The sequence below is a fragment of the Aotus nancymaae genome, unplaced genomic scaffold, assembly GCF_030222135.1.
Source record: "Aotus nancymaae isolate 86718 unplaced genomic scaffold, 86718_ANA_hifiasm-v0.15.2.pri h1tg000018l, whole genome shotgun sequence".
NCBI lineage: Eukaryota > Metazoa > Chordata > Mammalia > Primates > Aotidae > Aotus > Aotus nancymaae.
The window spans coordinates 14,611,018-14,623,781 of record NW_026988430.1 but is presented as its reverse complement, the minus strand read 5'-3'; the positions used below and the strand labels follow the sequence as shown (position 1 = coordinate 14,623,781).

The 12,764-nt window shown below is 38.5% G+C and overlaps 1 protein-coding gene across 1 annotated transcript in view; it reads left to right on the top strand.

Moving 5' to 3' along the window:
• The window catches only part of DNAH9 (dynein axonemal heavy chain 9), a 368,705-nt gene that overhangs the window by 133,505 nt on the left and 222,436 nt on the right, over window positions 1–12,764 (top strand). Inside the window, exons 31-33 of the mRNA XM_064378055.1 lie at window positions 918–1,205; window positions 7,363–7,573; window positions 12,000–12,127. Of these exons, the coding sequence (XP_064234125.1) occupies window positions 918–1,205; window positions 7,363–7,573; window positions 12,000–12,127 (627 nt within the window). The remainder of the gene's footprint in view (window positions 1–917; window positions 1,206–7,362; window positions 7,574–11,999; window positions 12,128–12,764) is intronic.

The window sequence follows — 12,764 nt, the reverse complement described above, 5'->3', positions numbered from 1 at the left end:
TCCCAAAGTGCTGGGATTACAAGCGTAAGTCACCACACCCGGCCATTGATCTTTTTAGAGTTCTTTGAAACTGATTGTCTTCTCACCTGAGCCTGTGGACATTCCGTTCTCACTTGCCTTGACTGCAGTTCTTTCTCATCTGTGCCTGACTGAATTCTACTCCTTCAGGGTCTTCTTTAATGCCATTTCCTTAGGGAAGTCTGATCCATATCCTCGGTACAGCCACTATGTTCTTTGTCATCATTGCACATTGCATTTTTCCTTGGTAGCATTTAGCACAGCTCTAATTAAATAACAATCTGCTACAAATCAAGTGGAGGAGGTGGGGCTTGAACAGAAGTCTTTCTGAGTTTATACTGCATGCTCTGTTCTGCATGCTACAGCTCCTTCCCACGCCACACGGCATCAGCAGTGTGGTTCACTTTCCCACAGACCCTACTTACAGCACTGTGACCAGGGGGTTCGTCTTTCATAGAACCCACTTTAAGGAGCTATTTCTTAATCGTCTTTTCCCATAGAATGTGAAGACCTCCAAGGTGGCACATGTAAGCTCAGCTTCCACCATCTCTAAGAGCTAACATGGCTTCCTCCTTGACAGCCCTTCCAATTCTACCTGCTGAATGTGCAAAGAGTAGCCAGAGAGGTTTGAGAATGGTTCTGTTTGATCTATCTGCCCCCCATATCACTTGTATGTTCTGTGTCTGCCCTGCTGTCATCACAACTGGAAAAGTAGCCAGTGTTAGACCAACAACTAGAATTCTGGGAACATGATTTTCTAAGTCATTCATCACTTCCCACGTCTCTGCCCAGGCTTCAGAAATGACCTAATGCTGATAGGCTACCTGTGATTCTGCAGACACTCACTGCAGCACACAGTGTCCTGTCTCTCTGCCACTTTGGTCTAACACTGCCCACAGGATCACTACGACTGGGGCCTGCGGGCCATCAAGTCTGTGCTGGTGGTGGCAGGATCCCTGAAGCGAGGAGACCCTGACCGACCTGAGGACCAAGTCCTGATGCGCTCCTTGCGGGACTTCAACATCCCCAAGATTGTCACAGATGACATGCCCATATTCATGGGCCTGATTGGGGACCTCTTTCCTGCCCTGGATGTCCCCCGGAGGAGAGACCCCAACTTCGAAGCTCTGGTTAGGAAGGCGATAGTGGATCTGAAGCTCCAGGCTGAGGACAACTTTGTGCTCAAGGTACATGTGGTTTTTCCTCCCAGGATTTCTCTGTCTCTTACTTATTTTCCTGGACAATGAGTTATCCTTCATCCATAATCCAAAGGGTTGTTTCTGATGTACAAATATGTATCTAGTTAGTAATAACTCAATTCATTTCAACAGCTCTTCACTGAAGATGCACAATGTGGAATGCATGGTGGGGAATATAGGGGAAAGTTGGAGGATCTTTACTTTATAGCCCTTTCCAGTCTGTGTGGGGTACCTCAGCCTGAATGCCAACTCTCTGCTCACTCATCCACAAATGGAAGGACAAAGACAGAGGCCAAGGTCTGGCCACATCTACAGAGCCTCCACTCAATTCTACTACCCTGGATAGAGACTAGCAGAGGAGAACACCCCTCTCCGTCTCCTAGACAACACAGCACAGCGACTTATTTAACCTTGAGGCTTACCAGATACTGGAGAAACCCAATAACATGTGAGATAAAGACAGATGAACAGACAGAGAGACAGACAGACACAGACACCAACACACACACACCAAAAACAACCAGTGAAAATAACAAAGAGAACTTTTTTAAACTTCTAATTAACATCTTTGAAGGAAATAATGAAAATGATACCCATCAAACAAGAATTAGATGCCATTGTAAAAACAAAAAGCACTATCAGAGAATTATAAAGACCTCTTTTAAATGTAAAATTGTGTCATTGATGGCATTCAAAATTCAGTGAAAGGATGGAAAGATAAAGTCAAAGGCACCCTCCCAGGATAAAGCTATAAACAGTATTATGTATTATGTGTCTTCATATGGTAAAATATTCACACATGCACACACACGCAGAGACAAAAAGTGTGAGAAGCTAAATGATATATAGAGGATCAATTTAGGTTATCCAACATGTTACCAGTAAGAATTCTAGAAAAAGATCAGAAAGCTAACTGGAGCTGGAAAGACATGTATCAACATTGGAAAGACAGAACTGAACAGAATGACTTTGAATGGATCTGTGCATTGACATATCATCATGGAATTTCAGAGGTCAAGAGTCAAGAGAAAAGAATAAGTCTCCTAGTTGAGTGAGGAAGTAGTACAAGTGTATTAGTCCATTCTCACACTGCTATAAAGAAATATCAGAGACCGGGTAGTTAGGAAAGAACTTTAATTGACTCACAGTTCTGTAGTGCTGGGGAGACCTCAGGAAATTTACAATCATAGCAGAAGGCAAAGGAGAAGCAAGTACCTTCCTCACAAGACAGCAGGAAAAGAGAGAGAAAGAGTGCAGGGGAAAGAAAGAGCTGCAGACACTCTTTGTGTTCCTTGTACAGTGCATTTCTCCTTTGTAACATTTATCACAGCTCTATTTAAATAACGTTCTACTACAAATCAGGTGGAGGGGTGGGGGCTTGAAATGAAGTCTAAGTTCAGACTCCATGCTCTGTTCTGCACACTACACCTCCTCCCTGCACCATGCCAGTTATAAAATCATCAGATCTCATGAGAACTCACTCACTATCACAAGAACAGCATAGGGGAAACCGCCCCCGTGATCTAATCACCTCCCTTGGACACATGGGAATTACAATTCAAGATTTGAGTGGAGACACAAAGAAAGCTAAACCATATCAACAAGGGCTCCAGGAAAGGAATGAAATTCAGGAGGAACTCAGAATCTCTTATCAGCTAAACTGGATACTACAGAACAAGAAAACCATTCCTTCAACTTAAGGGAAATGATTTCAAGACTAGAATTCTGTACAACCAAATTATCATTCATGCTATTTACAGATTTATAAATGTTACTTCTTATGCACCCTTTTTGAGTAAGTTACTTAAGGACATACTACAGCAAGACAAGATTGGAAAACAAGAAAAATATTGTGAGATTCAAAAAATTCAAGAATTGAGAAAAAAAAAATCCTGAAATGACAGCTGTTAGCAGGCCTAGAAAGCAATCAGTTCAAATTAGAGCAGGAAGTCAGTAGTCTCGGAGAAAAGAGAACTTTAAGAAAAGTTAACTTATTCAAAGAAAGAATATATCAATGAGCTGAAAGCTCTTATGTGTTTTATCGAACTTCTAGGTTATGGGGACTATGATGGTTCGTTTTACATGTAAATTTGTCTGGGCCACAGAGTGCCCAGATATTTGGTCAAGTATTATTTTGGGTTTGTCTGTAAGGGTTGTATAAAGTTCCAATTAAACATGTGAATAAGTTCTGGATATCCACTGTACAGCATGATGATTATAATTAAAAAGATTATTGCATACTTGAAAATTGCAATGAGAGTAGACCTTAAATGTTCTTAGCACAAGAAAGTGATACATATGTAAGGTGATACATATGTTAATTACTTTGATTTAATCATGTCACAATGTATACATATATCAAAACATCATATTATACACCATAAATATATGCAATAGTTATTTGTCAATTATACCTTAATAAAGCTTGGGGAAAAAGAGAAATACAATGTTTATACATTCCACAACGTGACTGAAAACATCATTCTAAGTCAAAATGAACCAGTCACAGAATACCACATATTATATGATTCTATTTATATAAAATGTACAGAAGAGACAACTCTTTAGAGGCAGAAAGTAGTAGACCAGGGGGTGCATAGGACAGAGGTAAGGTGGGAGTGGGGATTGACTGCTAATGGGTATGGGGTTTTCTGTTAAGGGTGATGAAAATGTTCTAAAATTGGATAGTACTGATAGTTCCACAACTATGTGAAGATACTAAAAGTCATTCAATTGTACACTTTAAAGTTTGAATTTTATAGTACACAAAATATGTCTCACTAAAGTTGTTGAAGTAAAAAAAGAAAAGATGATGTATCTAGAAAGCAATTCTAAATCTTTCCTGTATTGAGTATGGCATCTCTGTTAAATCCCTTGTTTATGCAAACAAACAAAGTCTAGGACTATAATACAATCTCCATTCAGGAGCCAGAGCACCATCTCCCTCTTCTTCCTCTTTCCTCCCTTTTGTCTTTCTTTTTTCTTGGTTTCTTGCTCCTTCCTTCCTTTCCTCCTTTCCTTCCTTCCTTCCCTCCCTCCCTTCCTTCCTTCCTTCCTTCTTTCCTTCCTTCCTAATGCAGTGACCTCAGGTCAATTTCATGCTTAAAACCTCCAAGTACACCAAAAGAGAGCCTGCATAGCCAAGACAATCCTAAGCAAAAAAAAAAAAGCTGGAGGCATCACACTACCTGACATCAAACTATACTACAAAGCTACGGTAATCAAAACAGCATGGTTCTGGTACCAAAACAGAGATATAGACCAATGGAACGGAACAGAGTCCTCAGAAGTAACACCACACATCTACAACCATCTGCTCTTTGACAAACCTGACAAAAACAAGCAATGGGGAAAGGATTTTCTATTTAATAAATGGTGTTGGGAAAACTGGCTAGTCATAAGCGGAAAGCTGAAACTGGATCCCTTCCTTACACCTTATACAAAAGTTAACTCCAGATGGATTAAAGATTTAAACATAAGACCTAACACCATAAAAACGCTAGAAAACCTAAGCAATGCCATTCAGGACATAGGCATAGGCAAGGCCTTTATGACTAAATACCAAAAGCAATGGCAACAAAAACCAAAATAGACAAATGGGATCTAATTAAACTTAAGAGCTTTCTAATTAAACTTAAGAGCTTCAGCCTTCAGCCTGGAATGCTGTCAGCCCCTGAGGCTCTCAGCTCAGTAGGCTGTTGGCCCCCTGGATAGACCCACTTTACTGTTCTATCTGGGTGTCTGCCTCTCAATTCTTTCAGTGCCACCTGAGTGGGGGTCTCTACAGCTGAGCTGGCTCATGGTATTGAAGGATAAAACTGGAAGGCATACCCTTTCAGATGAGGAGACCCATTAGAAAGCTTCTTTTGCTATTAATTAAACTTAATAGCAAAAGAAACTCATTAGAGCAAACTGGCAACCAACAAAATGGGGGAAAAAATTTGCAATCTATCCATCTGACAAATATCTAGAATCTACAAAGAACTTAAATTTACAAGGAAAAAGAAACCATCAAAAAGTGGGCAAAAGATATGAACAGACACTTCTCAAAAGAAGACATGTATGCAGCCAACAAACACATTTTAAAAAGCTCATCATCACTGGTCATTAGAGAAATGCAAATCAAAACCACATTGAGATACCATCTCAGGCCAGTTAGAATGGCAATCATTAAAAATCAGGAGACAACAGATGCTGGAGAGGATGTGGAGAAATAGGAATGCTTTTACATTGTTGATGGGAGTGTAAATTAGTTCAACCATTGTGGAATACAGTGTGGCAATTCTTCAAGGATCTAGAAATAGAAATGCCATTTGACTCAGCAATCCCATTACTGGGTATATACCCAAAGGATTAAAAATCATTCTATTATAAAGACATGCACATGTATATTTATTATGGCACTCTTCACAATAGCAGAAACTTGGAACCAACCCAAATACCCATCAATGATAGACTGGATAAAGAAAATATGGCACATATAAACCATGAAATACTATGCAGCCATAAAAAAGGATGAGTTCATGTCCTTTGCAGGGACATGGATGAAGCTGGGAACCATCATTCTCAGCAAACTGGCACAAGAACAGAAAACCAAACACCACAGGTTCTCATAAGTGGGTGTTGAACAATGAGAACACATGGACACAGGGAGGGAAACATCACACACCGGGGCTTGCCATGAGGTTGGGGGGCTAGGAGAGGGATAGTAGGGGGTGGGTGGATTGGGGAGGGATAACATTAGGAGAAATACCTAATGTAGATGATGAGGGGGATGGATGCAGCAAACCACCGTGGCACATGTGTACCTTTGTAACAAACCTACACAATCTGTACATGTACCCCAGAACTTAAAGTATAATTTAAAAATGTTAAATAATAAAAATAAGCCACTCAACAGTTTTAAAAAAAAAAACCCTCCAAATGCTTCCCATCATACTTAGGATGAAATTCCAACTACCAATTTCTGCATCTCTCTCTCTCTGGCCCCTGCTTGCCTCTTTTATCTCATCTCATGCCACTCCCCCATTTTTGCCTCTGATCTTTCAGCCCTCTAAGCTTAATGCTGAACTTAAGTCTTTTGCACTCATGGTTATTGTACCTGGGATGGCTTTCCCTGCTGTCCTTCGCATGGTTGACTCTTTTTCATTCATATCTGAGCTGAAGCCTCCTTGGAGGTTCTTCCCAACTCTCTCCTCACCTGGCTGAAAGTTACTTCTGAACAGAATGAACAGATACAGGAAAGAGCACCAATTAAGAGCTCCAAGTAGTTCTCTGGCTGGACTCTGTGTGTTGCAGGATAAGAAATAAGAGTGGAGTCTGATGTTGGCCAGACTGTAAAAGGACCTTAAGAACCAATCTAAGGATTTGTATTTCACCGCCAAAGCCATGGAGAACAGTGAATGGGGCAGAATGAAGGCAGTGGCTGGTCAGATTTTTATTCCAGTAAGTGTGCTCCTGCAATTGCGTGGAAAGCTGCACCTAGAGGCAAGCCAGTGCAAGAGTGATGAGACCTTCAGTGCCACCACCATTGTCCCCACAGGACTCCTGACTCCAGCCTCACCAAACTACCTGGCCAACCAACCACATCATACTCTGTCACACTGCAAGTCTTTGTCTGTACTTCTGCCTCTGCCTGGAATTTCCTTCCTACTCATCTTCTGGATAAACTCCTATTCATCCCTGGAGCCCTTGTTCAAATGTCCCTCCTTTATGAAGCCTTTCTTGTTTGCCTTATGTGTACAAAATCAATTGTTCCCTTCTCTCTCTATTTCCACAGCACCTTATAAATACCTCTAAGATAGTACTTACCATCTTACCTTAGAATAATTTGTCAACGTGACTTTCTTCTCCACCATAATATAAGATCATGGAGGGCAGAAGGATCGTATCTAAATCCTCCTCACCTGGCACACTCTGTAGCACTTTGTTGGTAACTAATAATTATATAACTGAATGATGAATATGTGAACAAATGAATCATGTTGCCCATATATTTCAGACCTCCTCACATTCTTGGGGTGGATACTTCTTCCTCTATTGACTTCAGGTCTCACTTCAGATACCAGCTGGGCTCACGGGAGAGCAGTTGGGATAGAGGTGAGTCACAGGCTGGTCCTGCTGGCTGAATTTCCTGCCTCCCCAGGTGGTCCAGCTGGAGGAGCTCCTGGCCGTGCGGCACTCTGTATTCGTGGTGGGTGGCGCTGGTACAGGCAAGTCACAGGTTCTGAGATCCTTGCACAAGACCTATCAGATCATGAAGCGGCGCCCCGTCTGGACTGACCTCAATCCCAAAGCAGTCACAAATGATGAGCTCTTTGGCATCATCAATCCAGCCACGCAAGAATGGAAGGATGGTAAGAGTGGGATTCTCCCAGGAGAAAGTCTTTGCTATCCTCAGAGTCCCTGTGGTGCACTTGGATGCAGTTGGGTGAATTGCAGAAGAGAACATTGGACTGATCTGTTTGGGACTGCAGAAGGCGATGAAAAGGCCAGTAGATAGGGAGAAACCAATTTTGGCTTGGAGAGGAACTTCAGTTTTTCAGATGTTCTTTCTCTTTGGGGACTTCTTCCTTCTAGAGAGTGCCTTTAAAAAGGATAAAGCAGTGCAGGCATTCAGTTGTAGTTCAGTGATTCTGGAGCATGAGCCATGGGGCAGTGTTCACACTGCCGGCTGGGCGCGGTGGCTTACGCCTGTAATCCCAGCACTTTGGGAGGCCGAGATGGGCAGATGGTCAGGAGATCGAGACCATCCTGGCCAACATGGTGAAACCCTGTCCCTACTAAAAATACAAAAATTAGCTGGGCATGGTGGCATGCACCTGTAGTCCCAGCTACTCCGGAGGCTGAGGCAGGAGAATCACTTGAACCCAGGAGGCGGAGATTGCAGTGAGCTGAGATCGTGCCACTGCACTCCAGGCTGGCGACAGAGTGAGACTCCATCTCAAAAAAAAAAAAACAAAAAAACCACTGCCTGGCAGTAGACTCAAAGCATGTGTTGGGTAGGGAAGCCCATGGCTCATTACCAAAGAAGTGGTGCAGTCCGGCTTCCTACAAAGGACACCACTCCCCTATTCAGTGTTGCCCCAGCCGTGATGGGGAAGCTGCATGCTACAGAACCTTGTGGCCACGCCAGGCCCCTGATGATTTTCCATTAAATCCCAGGAGGGCCCCTAGAACCATATTCCCTTCTACAGTGATTCAGAGGACCCCAATCCTGTGTTTGCTGGGTGCTGATCTCAGCCTTACCTTCAAAGAACTAAACATCACCAGTAGACATTGTAAAGGGTCATTTGGCACTGGAAGAGAGCAGAAGAGAAAGTTGAAGGAAAAAAAGATAGGTCCCTGAGCTGATAAGGACCTCTTTCTAAAACCTATGTGGCTTCTGAAATGAGGAAATCTCAGCTCCCTTCTGATGTTTCAATGACCACATGGGGTCAAACTCTCTGGATTTCTCTAATTTAGGAACTTTCATCTGAGGTGTAGAACACAGGGATTCAACAACCAGAGTCTAATTTTTATTTTGCTGTTAGTGAGACTTAGTATCTTTTCTTATTCTTAATCTTAGTAATTTTCTCTTTTGTTATTTCCTGTTGTTTTTTATCAGTTTGTAAGAGTTTTTATATATCAAAGATATTAACCCTTTATCTGTCACATGCATTGCTAATGTTTTTCCAACCTATTCTTTGTCTATATATACTTTATTTTGCCATGCTGTTTTTAACAAAGGAAATTATGTCTGTCTAGTCTTTTTATCATCTGGAACTTCTGTTAGTTTATGACTCTTCAGCTGCTGATATAGTATCATAAATTTGGTCAAAAAAGATTCTTTTACATTAACATTTTTTATCCATCTGGAATTTATGTTAGGGCTTAGTATGAGATAGGATACAAAATCAACTTTATTTTCTTCCAGAGGGATAATTGATCATAACCACACCAGTTATTAAGTAAACTATCCTTTTCCTCTGAATTTAAATACCAGCTTGTCATTTATTAAATTCCATATGTATATTGAGATCTGATTCTGGGCTTTCTATTCTGTTTGACCCACATCTTTATTTAATCCTATACTAATATCATTTTATTTCAGTTACAATCATTTTATAACATATTTTAATATCCAATGAGGTAAGTCCCTCCTCAATAATCTTTTGTAATTGTCTTATCTCAAGCACTTCTTTTTTCATATTAAATATATGCTCAATAATGTAATTTAAAAATTTTAACTCTAAATTCTAGTTAAAATTTTATTAGATTTATACATTAAATTCGGGGAAATTGATATGGAAGATATAATCACAAGTCTGTATTCACTAACCAAGATAACATCAAAGTAAATGGAATATAGCCCTTAAAAATGTTTAGGGGCCAGGTGCAGTGGCTCATTCCTATAATCCCAGGGCTTTGGGAGGCCAATATGGGAAGATCACTTGAGGCCAGGAGTTTCAGACCAGTCTAGGCAACATAGTGAGACTGCCATGTCTTAAAAAAAAAAAAAAAAAAATTAGGAGGACTTTAAAAGAGTACAAATATAACAAGTTATTTTAATGTTATTTATTTGTTATTTGTTTTTTATTTTCAAAATTAATTCCAGTAAATAGAAAAATAAGCACATAAAGGAATTGGCAATTATATCACTAAACTCAGTATAATACAAAGTTACAGAACTTTTCATTCCATAAATAGAAAGTAATTCTTTCCTGGTTGGTTCATGTAACATTTCCAAAAATTAAAAATGTAATTGGCTACAAAGAAAGCTATAATGAATTCAACAGCATCAATTTACAGTTCACATTCTCTGATAACAATGGAATACAATTAGAAAAAAATAGCAAGAAAGTCACCAAAAATGATTTTACTACTTGCAAATCAAGAAATGCTCTGAATTCCTGTGTCAAAAAGAAAATTTAATTGCAACCTGCCTAGGACACAATAAAAAAATACTTCATACAAGAAAACCTATGGGATTCATGTAAATAAACTTATAAGGGAAAACTTTTTAAACTCACTTTATTATAAAAGGTAGGCTAGAAGTAAAGGAAGTTAATATTTGTCATAAGAAATTATTCAAACTAAACACAAAGAAAATGAAGGAAAATGATTTGATAAATGCTGAAATTGATAACTAGGAGGAACACAAAAAGATATAAAAGATAAATAAATGTAAATATTTGTTCTGTAAAGAGCAATAAGATACATCTATTGTGTGAGTAATTAATGGGGAAAAAAGGGTAAATATACATATAATGAGAAATTAACAGACAAGACTAAAGTAGCAGAAGATATTTAATTAATGACACATACTTGAAAAACTAAAAGAAATAGATGAACCCCTAGCAAAATATAAATTAATACAATTTCCTCATCAAGAAGTAGAAAACTTGAGTAAACTAGTGAAAAGGAAAATTTAAGGAGAGTAGAACAAAAACAGATAATTTCAGAATTATGAAAAGATAACTCTCAAATTATTTTACAGAACAAGGATAATATTGATATCAACTTTTATGTGGAGCCAGAAAAAAACCAATGTTATTCATTAATATAGATACAAAAATCCTAAATAAAATATCAGTAAGTAGAATCAAACAGTATCTCAAAAATAATACACTTTGACCATGTAAAGTCTATTTCAGGAATTTAAGGATGGAACAATTATTTTTCACAGTATTAACATAAAACATTGACAAATTAAAGAGGGAAATCATTTGATCACTAAATAGATACTTCAAATGCAATTCATTCCTAATGGAAAGTTCTAAGTAAAGTAGGAATAAAAGGAAACTCCTAAAATATAATAAATGTTCTGTACCTTAAGCTGAAATGAAAACAAAGTCATTCTGAATAAAGATACAATAAATCTCTATGAAAAATAAGGAACAAGTCAGTGATGCCCATTGTCGACATTATTGCTTATTGGGGTTCTAGAAAATGCAATAGGACAAGAAAATGAAATAGATGGTATAAATTGGTGGAAAGAAAAAAATAAATTGGAGGAAAGGACAGAAATTATTGTTCAGTGTATTATGCAATTTTGTACCTGGAATATTTATGAGGCATTACTGAAGAATTACTAGAATTAATAAAGTTTATTAAAGGCAATTAACATAAAATAAATACACAAAATAAGGTAACTTTTCTCAATAATGACAAGAGTCAACTAAAAATAGAAGTACAAGGGGAGAAAATTCCTTTCACAGTAGCAGTAAAAGCCATGAGATATTTAGGAACACATTTAACCAAAAACATACATTTAAAAGCTATAAAAATGTATTAAAACCATATGTGAATAAATGAACAGACATGCCATACTATTAACTGGGGAAGTTTTAATATCATAAAAATCAATTCTGCCCAAATTAATATATAAATTTTGGGTAATGACAATGAGTATCATATGAGTCTCCTTCCAAAGCCTGTGTTTGGCAAGATTTGCCAAGACTACAATTACAAAGCATGAAAACTCTACCTTAAGAAGTTTAATGTAATTTCATCAAGTTACAGTTACTTGCTGAAATGATTCACTTTGTCACTTAAAAAGTTAGTACTATCAGGCATTGTTCTTGTTCTTGTTGATGTTATGAAAAGACTAAAGCACAGGGAGAATGCACCTTGGGCCCTGCCAGGTTTTCGCAAAGCAAGATACAAAAACCAGGTCTGATCTGCCTTTGCATGTTCTATGTACACCTCCTTCTGTGTGTTGCAGCTAGAGGGGGAATGCTATGTTTAAGTGAAAGAAGATTAATGATAAAATGGAAAATAAGTATCAGTGGTTCCTTTTAGGATTGTTCTCTTCCATCATGCGGGAGCTTGCCAACATAACCCATGATGGGCCCAAGTGGATTTTACTGGATGGTGACATAGATCCAATGTGGATTGAGTCCCTGAATACTGTCATGGATGACAACAAGGTATGAAGTTGATCTCATTCTTTTTATGGCTGCATAGTATTCCATGGTGTGTATGTACCATTTTGTCAAAGATAATGGACTCCTATTCCATGCACATTGCTGCAAAAGCAATGATTTCATTCTATTTTATGACTAAGTAGTATTCCATGTGATAGACATAGATATATATACACATCATCTTTTTTTTACTTTTGGGTCAGAGTCTCACTCTGTCACCCAGGCTGGAGTCCACCTCCATTCATGTTCCCACGAAAAACATAATATTCTTTTTATGACTGCATAGTATTCCATGGTGTATATGTACCATATTTTCTTTATCCAGTCTGTCATTGATTGGCATTTAGGTTGGTTCCATGTCTTTGCCATTGTGAAGAGTGTTGCAATAAACATTTGTTAGCATGTGTCTTTATAGCAGAATAATTTATATTCCTCTAGATATATGACCAGTAATGAAATAGTTGGGTCAAACAATAGTTCTGTTTTTAGCTCTTTGAGGAGTTACCATACCACTTTCCACAATAGTTAAACTAATTTACACTCCCACCATCAGTGTATAAGTGTTCCCTTTTCTCACAACCTCACCAGCCTCTGTTCTTTATTGACTTTTTAATAATAGCAATTCTGACTGGTGTGAGAT